Source organism: Oncorhynchus masou, chromosome 14 (genome assembly GCF_036934945.1).
Source record: "Oncorhynchus masou masou isolate Uvic2021 chromosome 14, UVic_Omas_1.1, whole genome shotgun sequence".
Classification (NCBI taxonomy): Eukaryota; Metazoa; Chordata; class Actinopteri; order Salmoniformes; family Salmonidae; genus Oncorhynchus; species Oncorhynchus masou.
Window position 1 is genome coordinate 4,042,102 of NC_088225.1, and position 18,403 is coordinate 4,060,504.

Below are 18,403 nucleotides of genomic sequence, written 5' to 3' on the forward strand. Positions count from 1 at the left end.
TCATGGTGCCAGTGATTATTGAACTACTGAATAATTTGATACGTGTGGGCTGAATCCTACCTGTGGGCTGAATTTACACACGTTAATCCAGACATGTAAACCATGTTATTGGGGTCACTGGTAGACATGAGAATTCAAGTTATTCATGGATGTAACAAGTTACAGTAGGGTTTTGGCCCTGAATGCCTTTACAGAGAAACAAAAATATTTCACACGTGTACAAATCACATGATTTCACATGAAATGTCACATGTGAAATCATGTGAAAACATGTTTTTGGAACACTTCACATGTGATCACGTTTTCACATGTGCAGCTTCATGTTATCACATGTTGATTTATATGTTGCCACATGTTACCACATTAACTTCACATAAGCTCATGTGTTCACATGAAATTCAAGGATTTTGTGATGACAGTTTAGAATTCTAATTCTAATGGCTTATTATTTGGAAAATGATAATCACCTCTCAAGATGAATTCCTGGAGTAAAATGTTTTTATCACTTTTTGAAGGGAGCACTTAAACTGCCAGAGATATTTGTGGTGTATACAACATGTATAATCTTAACTACCTCCAGATCATGGGTTTTTTATTTCAATTCTAGGCCTTAACTCCGAGTCCTTTTCAGCGGGCCTGGTTTTGTGAGGACAGCCAGGAACTTCTTAGAAGTGATAAGAACAGGTTACCCAGATGGCATCAGTTAAAACAAGCAATGTGCACAATGGGATTTCATTACTGTATCTACTTCACACTACTCAGCCAAACTGAGCTGAACCAAACTGTGCCGAGCCAAGCCAAGTTGCACTGGGCTGAACGGGTTACGCATCCACCATAGTTACTGTAACGCTGCAGGACTATGTGAAAAGAAATGATCAGAGTCGGCCCTATAGTTCAGGTCTGCCCTATAGTGTGAATCAGGTATACAGAATGTGACATGTAATGACTCCTCCTTCAGGATACAGTGAGGGGGGGGGGAAAGTATTTGATCCCCTGCTGATTTTGTACGTTTTCCCACTGACAAATAAATGATCAGTCTATAATTTTAATGGTAGGTTTATTTGAACAGTGAGAGACAGAAAAACAAACAAAAAAATCCAGAAAAACGCATGTCAAAAATGTTATACATTGATTTGCATTTTAATGAGGGAAATAAGTATTTGACCCCCTCTCAATCAGAAAGATTTCTGGCTCCCAGGTGTCTTTTATACAGGTAACAAACTGAGATTAGGAGAACACTCTTAAAGGGAGTGCTCCTAATCTCAGTTTGTTACCAGTATAAAAGATACCTGTCCACAGAAGCAATCAATCAATCAATCAATCAATCAATCAGATTCCAAACTCTCCACCATGGCCAAGACCAAAGAGCTCTCCAAGGATGTCAGGGACAAGATTGTACACCTACACAAGGCTGGAATGGGCTACAAGACCATCGCCATTGATTATTCGCAAATGGAAGAAACACAAAAGAACTGTCCATCTCCCTCGGCCTTGGACTCCATGCAAGATCTCACCTCGTGGAGTTGCAATGATCATGAGAACGGTGAGGAATCAGCCCAGAACTACACGGGAGGATTTTGTCAATGGTCTCAAGGCAGATGGGACCATAATCACCAAGAAAACAATTGGTAACACACTACGGCGTGAAGGACTGAAATTCTGCCGCGCCCGCAAGGTCCCCCTGCTCAAGAAAGCACATATACATGCCCGTCTGAAGTTTTCCAATGAACATCTGAATGATTCAGAGGACAACTGGGTGAAAGTGTTTTGGTCAGATGAGACAGAAATGGAGTTCTTTCGCATCAACTCAACTTGCCGTGTTTGGAGGAGGAGGAATGTTGCCTATGACCCCAATAACACCATCCCCACCATCAAACATGGAGGTGAAAACATCATGCTTTGGGGGTGTTTTTCTGCTAAGGGGACAGGACAACTTTCCCGCATCAAAGGGACGATGGACAGGGCCATGTACCATCAAATCTTGGGTGAGAACCTCCTTCCCTCAGCCAGGGCATTGAAAATGGGTCGTGGATGGGTATTCCAGTATGACAATGACCCCAAACACACGGCCAAGGCAACAAAGGAGTGGCTCAAGAAGAAGCACATTAAGGTCCTGGAGTGGCCTAGCCAGTCTCCAGACCTTAATCCCATAGAAAATCTGTGGAGGGAGCTGAAGGTTCGAGTTGCCAAGCGTCAGCCTCGAAACCTTAATGACTTGGAGAAGATCTGCAAAGAGGAGTGGGACAAAATCCCTCCTGAGATGTGTGCAAACCTGGTGGCCAACTACAAGAAACGTCTGACCTCTGTGATTGCCAACAAGGGTTTTGCCACCAAGTACAAAGTCATGTTTTGCAGAGGGGTCCAATACTTACTTCTCTCATTAAAATGCAAATCAATTTATAACATTTTTGACATGCGTTTTTCTGGATTTTTGTTGTTATTCTGTCTCTCACTGTTCAAATAAACCTACCATTAAAATGATAGACTGATCATTTCTTTGTCAGTGGGCAAACGTACAAAATCAGCAGGGGATCAAATACTTTTTCCCCCTCACTGTATACCCCCTTTTTAGTGAAATGAACCCCAACTCTATCGGCTGTGTTTTAACCCTGCCTCATCGCTGATTTGTTTCTTTCTACTCTATGCTAAATGGAAGACCTCAAGGTGGGTTATACAATACAAGACTGTTGGTTCGTCACTGGGCATCATCATTTTCAAGGAAATTAGAGTAGAGCGTGAATTCATCACAATCCTAAAACCCTTATTTGAAATGACTCTGCACCGTGGCCCAATTTATTAGTGATCTTACTGGATATAAGATGGCACTGCATGACATACAGTTGAAGTCGGAAGTTTACATCCACCTTAGCCAAATACATTTAAACTCCGTTTTTCACAATTCCCGACATTTAATCCTAGTAAATATTCCTAGTTTTAGGTCAGTTAGGATCATCACTTTATTTTAAGAATGTGACATGTCAGAATAATAGTAGAGAGAATAATTTATTTCAGATTTGATTTATTTCATCACATTCCCAGTGGGTCAGAAGTGTACATATTCTCAATTAGTATTTGGTAGCATTGCCTTTCAATTGTTTAACTTGGGGCAAACATTTTGGGTAGCCTTCCACAAGCTTCCCACAATAAGTTGAGTGAATTTTGGCCCATTCCTCCTGACAGAGCTGGTGTAACTGAGGTAGGTTTGTAGGCCTCCTTCCTTGCACACGCTTTTTCAGTTCTGCCCACACATTTTCTATAGGATTGAGGTCAGGGCTTTGTGATGGCCACTCCAATACCTTGACTCTGTTGTCCTTAAGTCATTTTGCCACAACTTTAGAAGTATGCTTGGGGTCATTGTCCATTTGGAAGACTGATTTGCGACCAAACTTTAACTTCCTGACTGATGTCTTGAGATGTTGCTTCAATATATCCACGTCATTTTCCATCCTCATGATACCATCTATTTTGTGAAGTGCCCCAGTCCCTCCTGCAGCAAAGCACCCCCACAACATGATGCTGCCACCCCCGTGCTTCACGGTTGGGCTGGTGTTCTTCGGCTTGCAATGACTCCAACCTAAGTGTATGTAAACTTCTGACTTCAATCTGTAGGTACTGATTAATTGGTAGATAGTATATGTTTATCCTTTTGAATTTCTCCCATTTTAATATTGGTAGCCTAACAACTTCGGTCTAACCTCCAGTACCTGTTACTGTACATTGGTTGTAGAGTTAAAACTGAGGAGTATTACAGATAGTACTGGACCATGCCAAGCCACAGGTTGGGTCATCTGGGCTAGACGAATGATTCCAGTGAATGAGGATATAATGTACATTATTAGGACATGAAGTCCATACATTTCCTTGAATACAGGCATTGAATAATATTAGGGGCTATTATTGATTATTCTTTACAGTAGGCTATGCTCAAACAGTCAAGGGCCATTCAGGGATACTGTCAATATGGAATGTGAGTGCACAACTCCGATCAATTGAGTCTTCATGTGAGGAAATGGAGACAATATTCATGTTATGTTTAGTAATATGACTCCTCCTGTTGGTTTGTGGGGAAAGGACACTGAATACGGTATACAACATGATAACTTGGACCCAAGATGTAAACTTATATAGCAATCTAACATGGTAGCCTATTCTAATTTAATTAAACAAAGATATCTGAAATATTGAAACAATTTTGATGGCATTTGCCTCGGGTTATAGGCTATTATAATGCAGGTCTAGACTTATTACAATGTAATAACTGTAAAAAAAATAAAGTATACAACTATGTTAAGGTTTTCAAAATCTAGGCCTATCAGTAAAACAGTCTGCTGTAGCCTAATATTAAAGCAGAAAGTCAAGTCTGATATCGAATTCTCTAAATCATTAGGCTACATTGCCTTTTAACCTACAGCTGACTTCTATTCCAGTCATTATGATGGCGTTTGCCGGGTTGTGGTGGACAGCTCATACATAGAGCACTTGTGCATTGAAGTGGGTGGCTTCCGATAAATAAATAAAAAAACGTGTTTAATGGGGGTAACATCACCTCATCCTCTGATTATCTCACTTCCTTCTGCCTGCCACCATAGACCACCCTGAGCCCCTTGTGGAAACCGCTCCTTTGGGAAGGGAGGCTGGGGTTTCCGTTGCCCTACCCAGTTTCCATGCTTGTGGACTGAATTTCACCAAATTATTTTAATTCACCGAAAACAAACTACAGTTCACTGTGTTGGCATGGGGCGCCGACCGATTACGCGCTGCGGATAGACACCGAAGGGAAAAAAGGGCGGAGGGGGAGGGGTGGCAGGTAAAGTGATAGAGATGGAGACCACGCGTGCGCACAGAGTTCCATCCCTCCGCATCGTTTCTTTTTTTTTGCAGCATCAGTACCGCGCTCGTATCGCATTCGTTTGCTGGAGTCGGAGCGCGCTGCGGGGCGACACTGCACCGCCAAGGAGGACGCACAAGCACGGTAGAGGGGGGACTAGAGAAAAGGGAAAAAAGACAGAGAAGGTAGCGCACAGGGGAGACTCATAGCCTACCCCCTCATTTGAATACTGGAAGAAAATATAACATTGTCGGACCTTTAGACATAAGAAGACAACGAGGCGGAAAAACCCAGGCGATTATATTTTAGCCAGCACGGCGGGGAAACAATGAAGGATCGTACACAAGAACTACGAAGTGTAAGCTTATATATTTCTACCATTCCTGCCCTCCTCCCTTGGTCCCACTCTCTCCTCCCTTCCGAATCCTCACCGCAATCGGGCGTCAGCGTCTGACATCTCCTTGCTGAGCGCTAGCTCACGGCAAACATAACAAATATGTGCACTGAGGTTTCGATTCTTACCAAAAATACAGAGGCTGATACCTTTAGGCTATTCATTTATATTTTACGCATTCGAATGTGTCTTCCCATCAGTGTCAATAGCCTAGTGGTGCCCGCATGCGTGCACTGATGATCATACACGTAATGTAAGCATGATAAAAAAGATGACTTCTCTATTAAAGGTCCGTTAAAATGCAGTGATTTGAGAAAATAGTATAGGGCTATTAGCATTGCAGGCAGTCAAGCATATAAAACAAACTCATCTACCATAAATAGTCCACTACTAGAAATAACCCGAATCAATATAAGCTTATGAATGCTTATTGGATGGACAGCTACCCGGAATAGTGGTAAAATACTGTGGATGAAAGCTATCCTAGCCCAGAGTGCTCCTAGTCTAGCAATCCCTGCAAACACCGTTAAGGATTTGTATTCAACCCTTGGTAGAACTAAATATTTGTTCAGAATTGCCTCAGCCCATCGGATTTATCTTTTTCTAGATAGTTGATGGAGAGAGCGTTTTATACGAGTGGGACGGGGTTGACTACGGTGGGGGTGGGGGGTCATATTATGAGATTGTACATTTTCTTAGAACTGGCCCCTATAGTAGGGTATAGTTTACATTATTGCTTGTATTAGACCCAAATTCGACCAAGGAGGACATAATTTTAGCTCTCTCCCAACTATGCGTCTATAGGGTTCAATTGGGTTCGCTTTGGCGACACCATGCTATGGCAGGATCTGCACCAGGGTTTCATTTTTCCCTGCATTGGAAAACCACATGCATACTGGTTTACAACACATTCAGTGACGAGATATATGCCATGAGGTTAGCCACTGTCATATATTTATGCAATTTGTCTGTCTAGGTTTAATTGAAAAACAAATGTCTCCTATCCTCATGGGAATCAAATCAATATGAGGCCCGAAGCATGCATGCCTTTTTTTGGCGTAGCCCAACCTCCCAACGTCTGGAGATCAATAAAATATCCGAGGAAACGCCTGGACTCATTGCCGCTCTGCACCTATATCTATAGCGTGTGTGTGTGTGTGTGTGCGCGCGCGCGCGCGCGCGTGCCTGTGTGTGATTTATTATATCCAAATGTAGAGCCAATACAGGCTATACTGCTGTGGACATTATAGCACATGATTGTGATTGTGCCACCGTTCCTGACATAGCCCCTGGTCAGCGGAATCACCTTGCACGAATTCTGTGCCTCCTTCTATGCCTTCCCACTGAAACGCTGAACACAGAGATCCATACTCAGTCAGACACTAGGCACTTGCCTCACTGCCCACTGCAGATTCAACGAGACTGGGCTACAAAAAATCTCTCGGTTATGATGCTTTCGTGTCCAAACGAACCATACGAGCGTTTATTAGACGTGCTCATTTTTGTAGATTATCTTGCTCTCTGAGACCGATTTTCGTTATTTCTTTAACTGTAATTTATGGTTTTGTATCCCCAACCCAAGCCCCTCACGTTCCCGATATAATCTATGCCATCTGAAGTGAAATGGATAAATAATCGCTACCGTCAGTCTAAACTCTATGGAAATAATATTGTTAATGTTATATTATAATGATAGAATATCACGTAATTCTGGCAACAGATGTTATATGATTGGGTAATAATTACGTTTTATGTAATCATCAACATCACAGTGACGTATACGTCGCGCGCTACATCGTCCTGCTCTGAGCAAGCCGTGTCTGCACGGGTTTTACCGAATGTGCTACGTGTGAGTGAGCAAAAGATTGGCCGGCTATATTTACCATGTCTATACCGACTATTCCCGTGTAAACCAAAGAATCGGCTGATAGACCTTCGGTTGAGGGTGTGCGCGTGCGTTGCTGCACAATATATGTCCAATGTTATTGATTATAAACTGGGGTAGTGGTTGCTGAGAAGTGACACATTCTGGGGGTTGAAAAGGCACAGGCATAGTTTTCTTATTCAAAAACATATTTCTAAGCATTATAAGCTACAGAGATGTCAGTGCGATTCCTTACTCATAAAATTAATATTGCTCTCTATCATTGACACACACACACACACACACACACACGCACACGCACACGCACACGCACACACACACACACACACACACACACACACACACACACACACACACACACATATTATTGATTTGTTCTCCCAAGATATTTCACTCACTCAATGTCCTTAACATTTCTGTAAAGGCACTAGCATTTTGCATGACACTAGACATTTATTCAGAGAAAAAAAACGTGTGTGCTTTTTAAAATTTTAAATGGTTTTATGGCTTCATTTTTTCCCCCACTTTTTGTACCAGTTGGCTTTTCATAGCCGATCATTAAGAGTATCTCTACCCGCTCCTACTGTCTATAGAGAGTTGAAAACAGCAGGTCTGGGACAGGTAGCACCTGAACAGGTGAACAGGTCAGGGTTCCATAGCCGCAGGCAGAACAGTGGAAACAGGAGCAGCAGCATGGCCAGGTGGACTGGGGACAGCAAGGAGTTATTATGCCAGGTAGTCCTGAGGCATGGTCCTAGGGCTCAGGTCCTTCGAGAGAGAGAAAGAAAGAGAGAATTAGAGAGAGCATACTTAAATTCACACAGGACACCGAATAAGACAGGAGAAGTACTCCAGATATAACAAACTGACCCTAGCCCCCCGACACATAAACTACTGCAGCATAAATACTGGAGGCGAGACAGGAGGGGTCAGGAGACACTGTGTCCCCATCCGATAATACCCCCGGACAGGGCCAAACTGGAAGGATATAACCCCACCCACTTGCCCAAAGCACAGCCAACACTCCATTAGAGGGATATCTTTAACCACCAACTTACCATCCTGACACAAGGCCCGAGTATAGCCCACAAAGATCTCCGCCACGGCACAACCCAAGGGGGGGGGGGGCGCCAACCCAGACAGAAAGATCACGTCAGTGACTCAACCCACTCAAGTGACGCACCCCTCCTAGGGACGGCATGAAAGAGCACCAGTAAGCCAGTGACTCAGCCCCTGTAATAGGGTTAGAGGCAGAGAATCCCAGTGGAGAGAGGGGAACCGGCCAGGCAGAGACAGGAAGGGCGGTTAGTTGCTCCAGAGCCTTTCCGTTCACCTTCACACTCCTGGGCCAGACTACACTCAATCCTATGACCCACTGAAGAGATGAGTCTTCAATAAAGACTTAAAGGTTGAGACCGAGTCTGTGTCTCTCACATGGGTAGGCAGACCATTCCATAAAAAAAATTCTTTAAATTTTACCTTTATTTAACCAGGCAAGTCAGTTAAGAACCAATTCTTATTTTCAATGACAGCCTAGGAACAGTGGGTTAACTGCCTGTTCAGGGGTAGAACGACAGATTTGTACCTTGTCAGGTTGGTGGTTTGAACTTGCAACTTTCCGGCAACTAGTCCAACGCTCTAACCACTAGGCTACCCTGCCTCCCCAAAATGGAGCTCTATAGGAGAAAGCCCTGCCTTCAGCTGTTTGCTTAGAAATTCTAGGGACAATTGGGAGCCCTGCGTCTTGTGACCGTAGCGTACGTGTAGGTATGTACGGCAGGACCAAATCGGAAAGATAGGTAGGAGCAAGCCCATGTAATGCTTTGTAGGTCAGCAGTAAAACCTTGAAATCAGCCCTTGCCTTAACAGGAAGCCAGTGTAGGGAGGCTAGCACTGGAGTAATATGATACATCTTTTGGTTCTAGTCAGGATTCTAGCAGCCTTATTTAGCACTAACTGAAGTGTATTTAGTGCTTTATCCGGGTAGCCGGAAAGTAGAGCATTGCAGTAGTCTAACCTAGAAGTAACAAAAGCATGGATTAATTTTTCTGCATCCTTTTTGGACAGAAAGTTTCTGATTTTGCCATGTTACGTAGATGGAAAAAAGCTGTCCTTGAAACAGTCTTGATATGTTCGTCAAAAGAGAGATCAGGGTCCAGAGTAACGCTGAGGTCCTTCAGTTTTATTTGAGACGACTGTACAACCATCAAGATTAATTGTCAGATTCAACAGAAGATCTCTTTGTTTCTTGGGACCTAGAACAAGCATCTCTGTTTTGTCTGAGTTTAAAAGTAGAAAGTTTGCAGCTGTCCACTTCCTTATGTCTGAAAGACAGGCTTCTAGCGAGGGCAATTTTGGGGCTTCACCATGTTTCATTGAAATGTACAGCTGTGTGCCATCCACATAGCAGTGAAAGTTAACATTATGTTTTTGAATGACATCCCCAAGAGGTAAAATATATAGTGAAAACAATAGTGGTCCTAAAATGAAACCTTGAGGAACACCAAAATGTACAGTTGTGTCCTTGACTGACAGAGCCATAAATGCAATACATGCATCCAATTTGTACCTACTTGGTAAGGTAGTGAGTTTATTTATATAGATTTATAACATATCCAGTAACATCTTTGTGTCCAATGCAGAATTAGCAAAACATTCTGTTATTCCAGTTACTGTATATTTTGTGTCGTTTTGCTTAAAGCTTCGTGTGCCTCGAATCCCTGTGTTGCTTTATTTATCCCCACATGTATTTAGCATTCATATTCACCACATGTATTTAGCATTCATATTCACCACATGTATTTAGCATTCATATTCACCACATGTATTTAGCATTCATATTCACCACATGTATGACATGACGTAAGTTTAAGAGTGAGAAAAACAGCATTCACCTCGCTACCATGCAATGTGTCCCACATAAACAGGGATTTTAGTAAGACACAAGCTGGAACTCCTTGATTGCGTCAGAGGAAAGGAGTGTTTGACTTCCGTCTCCGACCTCGACAGCACACCTTTATTTACATTGACAGGCTTTTTCCTGTACTGTAGAGTTCTGTGGTAATGTATATAAAGTGCCTTCAGAAAGTATTCACTCCCCTGACTTTTTCCACATTTAGTTGTTTTACAGCCTAAATGTAAAATTGATTACATTTACATTTTGTGTCATGGATCTACACACAATACCCCATAATGTGAAAGTGGAATCTAGTTTGTAGAACATTTTAGATATGTATACAAAAAATGAAAAGTTGAAATGTCTTGAGTCAATAAGTATTCCCACATACAATTGTCTGTAAGGTCCTTCAATCGAGAAGTGAATTTCGAGCACAGATTCAACCACAAAGGCCAGGGAGGTTTGTCAATGCCTCACAAAGAAGGGCACCGAATGGTAGCGTAAAAAGAAAAATATCTGAGCTGAATATCCCTTTGAGTATGGTAAATTAATTAATTAGGCTTTGGATGGTGCATCAATACACCCAGTCACTACAAAGATGCAGGCGTGTTTCCTAACTCTGTTGCCGGAGAGGAATAAAACGACTCAAGAGATTTCACCATGAGGCCAATGGTAATTTTAAAACAGTTACAGCGTTTAATGGTTAAGATATGAGAAAAACGAGGATGGATCAACAACGTTGTTGTTACTGTACTCCACAATACTAACCTAAATGACAGAATGATAAGAAGGAAGCCTGTACTGAATAAAAAATATTCCAAAACATGCATTGTTTGCAACAAGGTAGTTAAGTAATACTGCAAAAAATGAAATTAACATTTTGTCCTGAATTCAAATTCAACACAACACATCACTAAGTACCATTCTTCATATTTTCAAGCATGGTGGTGGCTGCATCATGTTATGGGTATGCTTGTCATCGGCAGCACTACAGAGGTTTTTAGGATAAACATTAATGGAATACAGCTGAGCACAGGCACAATCTTAGAGGAAAACCTGGTTCAGTCTTCTTTCCAAAAGATAATGGGAGACGAATCCACCTTTCAGTAGGACAATTACTTAATTTAGCACAAGACCAAATCTACACTGGAGTTGTTTACCAAGATGACATTGAATGTTCCCGAGTGGCCGAGTTACAATTTTACTTAAATCGGCTTGACAATCTATGGCAAAACTTGAAAATGGCTTTCTAGCTATGATCAACAACCAACTTGACAGTGCTTGAAGAATTTAAAAAATAATAATGTGCAAATATTGTACAAACCAGGTGTGCAAACTCTTAAAGACCCCAAAAGACTCACACTGTCAATTGTGTTTCTAACATGTATTGTCTCAGGGGTGTGAATACATATCTAATTCAGATATATTAGTGTTTTATTTTTTGTAAATGTTAAAATTTTTCTTCCACTTTGACATTACAGAGTATCTTGTGTAGATCATTGAATAAAAATTACAATTAAATACATTTTAATCCCACTTTTTAACACAACAAACTATGCAAAAAGTCAAGGGAGGTGTGAATACTCTTTGGAACCTTCACCTGTACTAACAAGTCCCAAACGTCTCCATTAGCAACACGGTTAGCTCAGCTTATACAGTACCATACTTAAATGTTGCAAAACATTGTTATTGCAATGTAATAACAATGAAACAACTTTAAGATGACATTGTTCATATTTTTATCAAGGCTGTTGAGAATTAGTGCTGGAATAGGATACATTTATAGCCAACTATTCTGAATCAAAAGCCTTTGTTTTTTAACAATTCATCATCGAAATGGGTACAATCAAACACAGATAGCAGCTGATGAATGAGTGAACCTTCTATGACCTTTTGACCTTTGGCAACAAGGGTTAATCAAGGCTCCCTCAGCACAAATGATACTGAAGCTAATAGGGCTAACGTGTTGTAATGATAGTAGAATACACGCGATAACAAAGAACAATTTGCCAGCTGTAATAAAGATTATGCCACATTGAAAGTTGCGATATATCTTGCCTCTATTGTGCCTTAAGCTGTCCTTGAGTCATTGAAGGGCAAGGCCCAAACCACCACTTAAAAAACGTAGAGCGGAACTGTGTATAGGGGAGTGGGGAGAGACACTAACGAATTCTGCTGGATGTATTTCAGAAATGATCATAGTTAGGAAAATAACTGCATGTTAAAATCTGTGTGAGGGAAGTTCTGTCTTAATGGCACTGCCTAGCAGTTCTGCTGTACTGGATGCATTTGACATATTTGCATCTGTAGCAGCTTTTGTCATTTTATTGGCATATTTGAAGTTGAAACGTTCATCCACTTTTACGTTGTCTTTTATTTGAAGTATGCATCTTTTATGTTACACAATTCCATAGTAGGACAATTCTGTCAAGTTTCTAGGAGACAGTAATCCTCCCTGACCCTAAAATGTCACCATGCTCACTGCTAAACAAATGATATCAGAGAACACAGTGGCGATTGGCATTTGATGCAGTTAGTAGATGTACAGGCTATCATTACTGAAAGGATTCTTGTCCTAAAGTGTATTTTTTTCAAAAGGAAGGGGGGGGTCACAAAATGTGTAGACGAGCATCTCCATTTGATGGCCCTCCAATAGTCACTCCCCATGAGTGATTACCGCAGCTAGTAATACATTATGTATGAGCACCACCCCTGACTACATGCCACATCAATGTAGTAGCAGATTGCACCAGAGAATTCTGGTCGCTCTGTTTTGAGTATTTTCCTTAAGGCATGATGTTTTTCGTGGATGGAGAATAGACTCCAGGAGAGGTCAAGGATGTGCATTATCTATTCTAAAGATGTGTTTGTATCAAGCGGTGAGTCATAACGGCAGCCATGTTGGAAATTAATAACCCAGGAAAAGCCACAGTTTCCTGGTTTAGCCCTAAAGTCTGGCGCGTCTGTGGTAGAGTGGGGGATGATGGGGGGCGGGCGCAGTGTTCTGTGAGGTCATATGCAACCAAGGGCAAAGACAGCCACTATATTTAAAATCTCAGTGGGTTTTCAGTGGTACACACAATGCAAGCACAAACCTAGAACTACCGGTAGATAAGTCCTAAATTTGATTTATTTCCCAATAAACAATGTTGCGCAGACCCAAGCTGAATGAGTGATGTGTGTTTTGAGTCCTCCTCCACAAAGTCATTTAAGCAGAGGGATCTTCATTTGCACTATGTCAACCCAAAATGCAATTAAGCTTGTAAATGTAGTCGTAGAGACACAAAAGTTTAACAATTAAGTAAAAAAAAAAGCTAATCAGGATTAAATAGCAGGAGAGAATGTGACGACATTATTCCAGCAAGACGTCTTTCATCTGACCGAGGGATCTGTTTGCCCACTGGTACTTACAGACTGGTACACGTGCCCTTGACTTGGTGGACACATTATACAATAAAAATAGCCCTCCAAAGCATGTTTTAGCATCTATATTCCTCACAATGGCAATGAACTGAACAATGGAAGGAAAGTCACTTGAGGTGGACAACAAATAGCCTTTGTGTCGAGTGTAGGATGTTTTGTTGTGTGGATTGGGTTTGGGGGTATGGTTAAAAGCTGACTAGTTTAGTGGGCTTAGGGTACTCAGGAACAGTCTCTGTCCCTGTCTTTGAGTCATACTCACCTCACACTGGTGAACCTGTCACATGTTGTTTATCCCCACATATTTGGACTGCAGGATTTTTTATTAATCAGAAACTACCTCGATGTCTGCCCTGCCTTTTTGATATAGTTAAGTTTACCTCAATACAGCTAGTCGTTTCTCCTCGGGGTTATACCTTCAAATGAGTTCTAGAAAGTCCAAAAACCATCTAATAATTCCTACTCGACTTTTACTCAATTGTTTTTACTATGTGCTATATAAAGAATAGCTTGCATTTTTTAAATGTCAACGTAGGGTAAAGAAAGACATGCTGACTGGCCATTCCAGGCCGGACCACTTACTTCCGTCAACCATTGTAGCCACTAAATTAACACGCTGAACAATTACTTTCGCTCTGGCGTCCATCCTACTTTTCTGAGGATTCTGTGCCCGACTGTGCCCATACAAGTCAGAGAGGAGCGGGTTGATCAGTCAGATGAGATCAGGTGGCTGTCTATCGGAAATCTGTTTCTTAGCCTACCTCACATCCCCTTTCACTCAGACTGAGCTAAACAAAGGTGAAGCAGTGAGATCACCAGCATCTCAGGATGCTTACAATGTCGTACAGTTGGGATTTATTGTGACTCACACTGCTTTAAGTAATAAGATGTTCCAGGGACTCATTGTTCCAGGGATCATTCTATCTTTCAAGCTATGTAGAATCAAAATCTCTTTGATATTGAATGCCCATGATCATTCAAGTCCGTTTTTGTAAGTTTTGAAACACGGAATGCGAAGTTTTGGGTATGCCATCTTGTTGCCACAAATTCAGACTTTTATTTCACCCTTTACACTCGTGAAAATGGACCCATATGGATAGGGCTACATTTAAATGTTTATAACGGATGAAATATGAAAACATATGTATAAGCATGGCAGCAATTGAAAGGGTTTGAAAAATGTCATTATGGGGAAATTATTAGACCAAAGTTTAGGACACAACAGTTCCCCTGACACAAGACCGAATGTTATCATGTGATTTACCATTAAATCCGAAAATAGTCTGGATCCATTCAGTAACATGATGAGAATATCCTTGGAGAATGTGGGGTAGGTGCAACATAAGACAAACACATCACATCTGTTTGAGTGAGAGGACTAACTGGTGTATTCAAGTGGCCACACAGCTCTCCAAGGTGTGCTCAGTTACTAAGTAATTTCAATGCACTTTAGTGACTCATAGAAGAGTCGTCAACTACAAGGTGCTTTTCTGTGCTCTCCTAGCTGTGCCGTTGAGGAGCTAGAGCAAGTACAATTGTAGTTGTTTTGTTTGGTACACAAGCCTGCATCCCAGCCATCACACAATTACTGTTGTTTACACAATCCCAAAACAGACCATTATAAATCACAATCAGGGTCAGGTGGGCATCATCATTTGAAGCTTGTTGTATTGCCAAGCTAGACTAGACAAGTTATAAAATACTATCTTCCCGTGTAGGGCTTTCATAAAGCAATTCAGAGAAACGTAGCGTAATTTTGGTGCGCGTATGCTCTTAGAAAAAAAAGGGTTCTTCGGTTGTCCCCATTGGAAACCTTTTGAAGAACCATTTTTGGTTCCAGGTAGAACCCTATTGGGTTCCATGTAGAATACTTTCCCCAGAGGGTTCTACATGAAACCCAAAATGGTTCTACATAGAACCAAAAAGGGTTCTACCTGGAACCAAATAGGGTTCTACCTGGAACCAAATAGGGTTCTCCTATGGGGACAGCCAAATAACCCTTGTGGAACCTTTTTTTCCTAAGAGTGTAGAAAGGAGTTCTGAGTGCATTCAGGTGCTTGTTCCACGGCAAATATTCTTCACAATAGACAAACATAGGCTCATTCTATTCAGAACAACACCGGGTATAACATCATGTAATCTTGTAACTGTACATCAAACATAGTGATCAAAAATGTTGACACTGTATATGACATGAGTTTTATGATTATGGAAATGTGAAGTGCGCAGGTGTTTGGCTTGCTTGTATGACATCAAAGCGGTATTTATTATCATCCTCAATGTCTCATCTTTCAAAATACACAGAGTCCTCTTAATATAAAGCATTTCCTTTACTCAGACAACAAAAAATTCGCAAAACTTTCAATTAGCAGGAGGGATTGGGGCGACTTCTTGTCGCGTGCTGTGCTCAAGTTCAGAACGGCTGTCAGTCAGCACTGTGAAGCTTAGAGACCGGAGCTCTGGTGTAATTTATAGCAAGTTACTGTACAGCTAATTTGTTCCAATTTAGGCGCTTATCAGTGCCCAAATCTGCCATTTTCAATCCCGGGTATGATTGTAAAGGACTACGTCAGGTGATATGGTTTTAATCCAACATCTTTAAATGACTCATGAGCACAATGATAGGACAAAGGAAGGACAAGAGTTCAGCAGGAACATGCCCCTTAAGGACCACTATGTTGGGGAGATGTTATTGAAGTTTGATTATCACCTGCTCTCTCAGTTTGCATGATCACCATGTTATCGGTTCAGAATATTATTTCGGAAATTGCTAGTTAGGGAAATTGTCTTGGAAACAGTCTAGGAATGTCAGATGGTCTGATTGTGTTGTATGATCTTTTAGAGGTCAGAGTTTTGCCATTTTTGGGTGGCGAGGAGATACAATGTCTTTTTTTCTGATTGTAAAGGGTAAATGTCAGATCCATTTACTGCACTGTGACGCAATCATACACCCTGATGGCAAACACATTTAAAAGGCGCTCCCAGATATATCAATCCAACCACTAAAGTGAGTTAAGTAGTTTTACAGCAGAAGAAAAAAAACATGATATGATGACCGATTTAGATTGATGTACTGTATATTTGACATTCTCAAGAACCCATGCCTGCAGATACCCTAACTATCGATAAAGCCACAGACGTATGACCCCAACAAGTAATCAATATCTCTCTCTACTACAGCGCATTATTAAGTTAAGCACAAGTTAAGAATTCTGATGGGTGAGAAGCTACTTATGGCTGATGTAAAGTCCTCAGAAGGTTGCAAAGAGGGATGAAACTTCTGTAGAACTAGCTTTTTACATGGAAACTATACTATAGCAATATAGTAATGGCTGACAATTCAAAAAAAAAATCAAACAACCATTGAATCCTGCATTTAGGGAGGAAATCCAGGTTGGAGAGTACCATTTATAACTGTACAATCAAATCCTGATACTAGAAACAGCTTTGCGTGTATTTGTCCCATGCTGTCACTTTCATTCCGGATATCCATCCTCCTTTGTGCATCTATTTTTCTAAAAGACGGCGTCACTGGTGCTATCGGCCCAATGCCCCTCGCATCCTTAAAGGGCCGAGTTTACCAGTACTGCTGATCTCACATTGGTATGGCGGTAGTAGCAGTAGACTTTGAATATCCCGCATTACATAATAAGTTGTAGCCATTGAATTTTAGTCTGGACATAAGTAAGTAAATTACAACGAAACAGCATTCGGATGCTATACTTAAGTGGGTGAGCTCATTTACATATAGTTCAGACTGTTCTTTTTTGTGTAAGTTGAATATGTAATTGATCACCCACTTCCTGTTTCATTCACAAGGCAAGGGGTGGAAGGAGGGAGAGGTGGTGAAGAAATATGCAGCTCACTGCTCCCTATAATGTCTTCTGCAAAGGGATTTGGCAAGGCAACAGAAACCCAATCAATCAATTAGTCAATACAGCTTAATCTTCCTAATTGGCTATTTTCTTTTAACACAAGGGGGGGAAATGATAACACTTTACTGTAGGTGGCCTTATGTATGCATTCAAAAAGCCTTTATAACAACTATATATCACACAACATTTGTCATAAGCTGTGATAAGTCATTTTAAATAGTTATAAGTAACGAAATAAGATGTTATAAATTGAGTTATAATGGGTGTTATATTGATGACTGTCCTTTTGTCATATGCTCTTATGTCACTGTTAATAACAGCTGCTATTACACAGTCTGCATGACAACTTATGTCATATGTTATTACATGATACATAAGAGTCTACATACCAGATGATATTACAGGGTGTTCTCATTTACCAACCTCTGTGTCACATTATTACATGGAACGGAATGACGGTGGTCATAACCATGTCATATGCCGTTATAGTGTGTAGAGACACCTTACGTAACGTGACAGTCATTTGATGTCTAATAAAACATTTATGAATGTGCTTATACCACAGGATGAGTTGAGAGTATCACAACGTTGTACCATTCAAAGGATAAAAAAACGGGCAAATGGGAGCACAGATGTACTTAGGATTGTTTTATTTGGAGTTGTACAAATTGGACCACGTCAAGATATCAAAAAGGACACATTATAATACCAACAACTTGCCAAAAAAAACACAGAAGTTTTATGACAAAATCAAGGTTGGTTGGGCACAAAAGGATTTGTGACAGCTGTGAAAAAAAAGGAAGATGAGCAGGCTACAATACAAATGACAGCTATATTATAAAGGAGATGGATAATTAGTCAGGCGGTTAGCTAGCTAACTAAGTAGTTGATGGTGCAATTGCAACATGTAGCTCTCCAGGAACAGAGTTGGAGAGCCATGCTTCTCACAATCCAAATATCGCCTGTAGCTAGGTAGCCACAGCCGTAGGGCCATGACATGAGCACAAGCAGCCCCACTGTGCCCCCATCTATGCATAGCTAGATAGTTAGCTAGCTTGCTAGCTACCGGAGGAATTTCAAATTATAAAGCACATTTTGCAGCACA

At 41.1% G+C, this 18,403-nt stretch overlaps 1 protein-coding gene across 1 annotated transcript in view; it reads left to right on the forward strand.

Moving 5' to 3' along the window:
- Positions 1 to 4,903: 4,903 nt before the first annotated feature.
- The window catches only part of LOC135553979 (syntaxin-1B), a 69,844-nt gene continuing 56,344 nt past the window's right edge, over positions 4,904 to 18,403 (forward strand). Inside the window, exon 1 of the mRNA XM_064985955.1 lies at positions 4,904 to 5,186. Within this exon, the coding sequence (XP_064842027.1) occupies positions 5,157 to 5,186 (30 nt within the window). The 5' untranslated portion in view covers positions 4,904 to 5,156. The remainder of the gene's footprint in view (positions 5,187 to 18,403) is intronic.